The sequence below is a fragment of the Malaclemys terrapin genome, chromosome 1 (assembly GCF_027887155.1).
Source record: "Malaclemys terrapin pileata isolate rMalTer1 chromosome 1, rMalTer1.hap1, whole genome shotgun sequence".
In the NCBI taxonomy this organism is placed as follows: Eukaryota; Metazoa; Chordata; order Testudines; family Emydidae; genus Malaclemys; species Malaclemys terrapin.
This window is the reverse complement of record NC_071505.1, coordinates 277,965,077-277,968,048: the sequence shown is the minus strand read 5'-3', so window position 1 is coordinate 277,968,048 and position 2,972 is coordinate 277,965,077. Positions and strand designations below refer to the sequence as shown.

Below are 2,972 nucleotides of genomic sequence, written 5' to 3'. Positions count from 1 at the left end.
GCAAACATATGTAACTCTTTAAAAAAAGTACAGCTAGTATGGAAACAAAAAAGTCTTGAATCTCACCTGAAAGAGTATACTGTTGTATACATCTAGGGAGAACGTGCCACAGTTCTGGGACATAGATGGAAACAGCTCTGCCTTCTGTCCTTTTGAGACTACATTGTGGACCTACCTATCACATGGGTAGATATTAGGTGTCCTCAACCAAATATCTCAGTCAGAATAGCCTTGATATGTGGGGACATTTGGATTCCAATCCAAGCATCACAGGCTAATCTCTGGCAGAGATTAGATATGCATTTCCTTTGGTTCTCTTGAGTTTCTGTGTTTAATTGAAATGTCAATCACAAGAAATTCAGTAACAAAACAAGTTTGTTAAAATTTTGGATTTTTCAAATGGACAAAACTGAAATTAATCTAATGAGTTCAAATGATTATTCTTTATATTTGAGTAACTCAATTTACTGTTGTCATTGCTACTATCAGGTGTTATTGGCCAGTGCTTAATTTATAATGAAGGAGGAGCCAGAGCTCAAGCAATTAGGTTCTTGGGCTCAAGCAATTTTTTTTTTTTTACATTCATAACTAATGCAGCAAGCCTAGAGGTGGCAGGGCTATGAACTGCCAAGAATAGAGGTGCTGGGACTCAGCTCTGGTAAACCAGGGCACAAATTAAGCACTGTTATTGGTGTCATATTTTTATCACTAGTGTTTAAAATGTGGCCTGAGTTTTATTTTACATACACTGGAGTGAACTGAAAGTGACTGTGTTTAACCCAGGAGACTTATACCAATTTAAAACTAAAGTGAAATCAGAATCAGACATCATATTTTTAAATTAGGAAAGTTAATAACTTAATTTATTTGAAATTCTGTGTTGCCATTGCTTAAAGACAATGCCATTTATTAGTGAGTTACAAACAATGGTATTTTAAAGGCACAATGCAGAACTTATTTATGCAATAGGACATGAAGTTTATTCACTTAATTATTGTATAATTGTTGTTCTAATACACAAAGGTTTATATGTCATTCAAAAACTGGAATATGAACTTGTGCATAAAAAAAACAAAGATGAGCTTAATTCAACGTCAGTTTCTTCAAATTTCAGAAATTAAACCTAAATCTGTGTAAATCTGTCACTTCAGTGGAATTACTCTGGATTTACACTGGTGTCACTGAGAGCAAAATCTGGTCTTAAATTATCAAAACTATAAAAACAGTGGCAGCTCCCCCACTCCCAATAAACAGATAATTAATTAATTTAGTCTCCTAAAATAATTTTACTCATATAGGTTTACTGAAAGAGAATATACCATCTTTGTCAGGTATGAAAATCAGGTTTACCATTACTGTGCTTTGGACTCCATAACTAAATGGTACATGTTTAATTCTGTGTTTCATGACCTTCTTCTGTAGAGATGCTTACTGAGACTTCACCTCCATTTTCAATCTGATGATAAAATAAGCTAAACAAAGCTCAGACTACAGCCCACCCGCTGGAGGGTGTAGCTAAGTGACAAAATGCTTGAACTCAATGATGGCATGAGTAGCTGTTTCTCTCTGCTGCACCCTTCCTCCCACCAGATGCAGCTTAATCAAGCTCTCTGGAAGGAGAACCAGTTTCTTCAAGAGGAGAATCAGGTCCTCCGGGAAGAGAACAAGGCTTTCCGTGTGGAGAACAAGGTCTTCCACAACGATAATCAAGCCCTTCGAGCAGAGAACAAAGCCCTTTCTGAGGACAACAAGACCCTCCAGGAGAGGAAAATGGATTATTTTGAAGAGAAAAAGGTTCTTGAGAAGCAGGAAAAGGCCCTCCGAAAACAGAACAAAGCCCTTTGGGAAGAAATCAAGGCTCTCCAAGAACAGGAAATAGCCTTCCAAATGGAGGAAAAAGCACTTCAGGAAGAGACTGTGGCCCTATGGGAGGAGAACAAGGCCTTCCAAGCGCAGATTAAGGCTCTCCAGAAGGATGAGATAGCCCTTCAGGAAGAGGAAAAGGCCCTTCAGAATCAGGGAAAAGCCCTCCAGGAGGAAAAAATTGCCCTTCGTGAGGAGAACAGGGCCCTCCATGAGGAGAACAAGGCCCTTCAAGAGGAGAAGAAAGCCCTTGATGAGGAGAACAAAGCTCTCCAAGAATGGAACAAGGTCCTTCATGGAGAGGAATAAGGCCAGCTAGGAAGAGAAGGCTCTCCAGCAGGAGAAATAAGAACTTGATGCAGGAGGACAATAACCTGAAACTGTAATTAGATCATGGTCCAGTTTGCAGACTAGAAGATCAACATGGACAAAGGGAGATTAACTGGATGTAGATAAGTCTGTTGGGCTCAATGCCAAGACCTAGAAAGTTCACATGTGCTGAAATAAGTTGGGTATCTACATTCTTGATCCCAGAAACTAATAAAGTCCTACTGGAGGTGCAGAATGTGCAGCATCAGACTGCTACTTTATTTATAAAATTGGTATCGTTGAATTGGCTCAATTTTATTTACAGTTGGATGAATACAATATGCATATTTAGGTGAATGTGCTTTTAGCGGGCTTACATTCTATTGATATTTGCTTTCCACAAATATACTCTAGCACTTTTGGCCAAAAAAGTTGGTAAATGCTCATGGAAAGAGAATTTTGATTTTGTGAATTCTGAGGGTAAAGGAATGGCACAGGTGACTCTCTGCCACCTTTCCATTCTTCCAATCCAGAGTCATTTAATACAGTAATCTGTTTCTGAGAAGAGTCAGTATCAGATACTTTATAGGAAGAGTAAGAAACTCTACAATGGACAGTAACGGAATAATTTGCCCACAGGGAAATTTCTTCATAACTTCCACAGTTAGGTTTGGTTTATCCCCTGAAGCATACGGTTTTATATCCCTTTTAAAATTTCCTAATTCCTTTCAACAGGGCACAGAACAAAAGCTACAAGTGATAATGTAAAACACTGGAAGATAAAGATAGTGACTTGTGTT

At 38.4% G+C, this 2,972-nt stretch overlaps 1 protein-coding gene across 1 annotated transcript; it reads left to right on the top strand.

The window, feature by feature from the left end:
* The first annotated feature begins 1,527 nt into the window (after positions 1–1,527).
* Positions 1,528–2,172, top strand: LOC128834813 (calcium-binding and coiled-coil domain-containing protein 2-like). Its single transcript, XM_054023931.1, has one exon. It carries the CDS (start codon positions 1,528–1,530, stop codon positions 2,170–2,172), a length of 645 nt encoding a protein of 214 aa, XP_053879906.1.
* Positions 2,173–2,972: the final 800 nt, after the last annotated feature.

Excerpts from the sequence above, each read along its gene's own strand:
- LOC128834813 (XM_054023931.1), top strand. The coding sequence starts at position 1,528 with ATGCTTGAACTCAATGATGGCATGAGTAGCTGTTTCTCTCTGCTGCAC.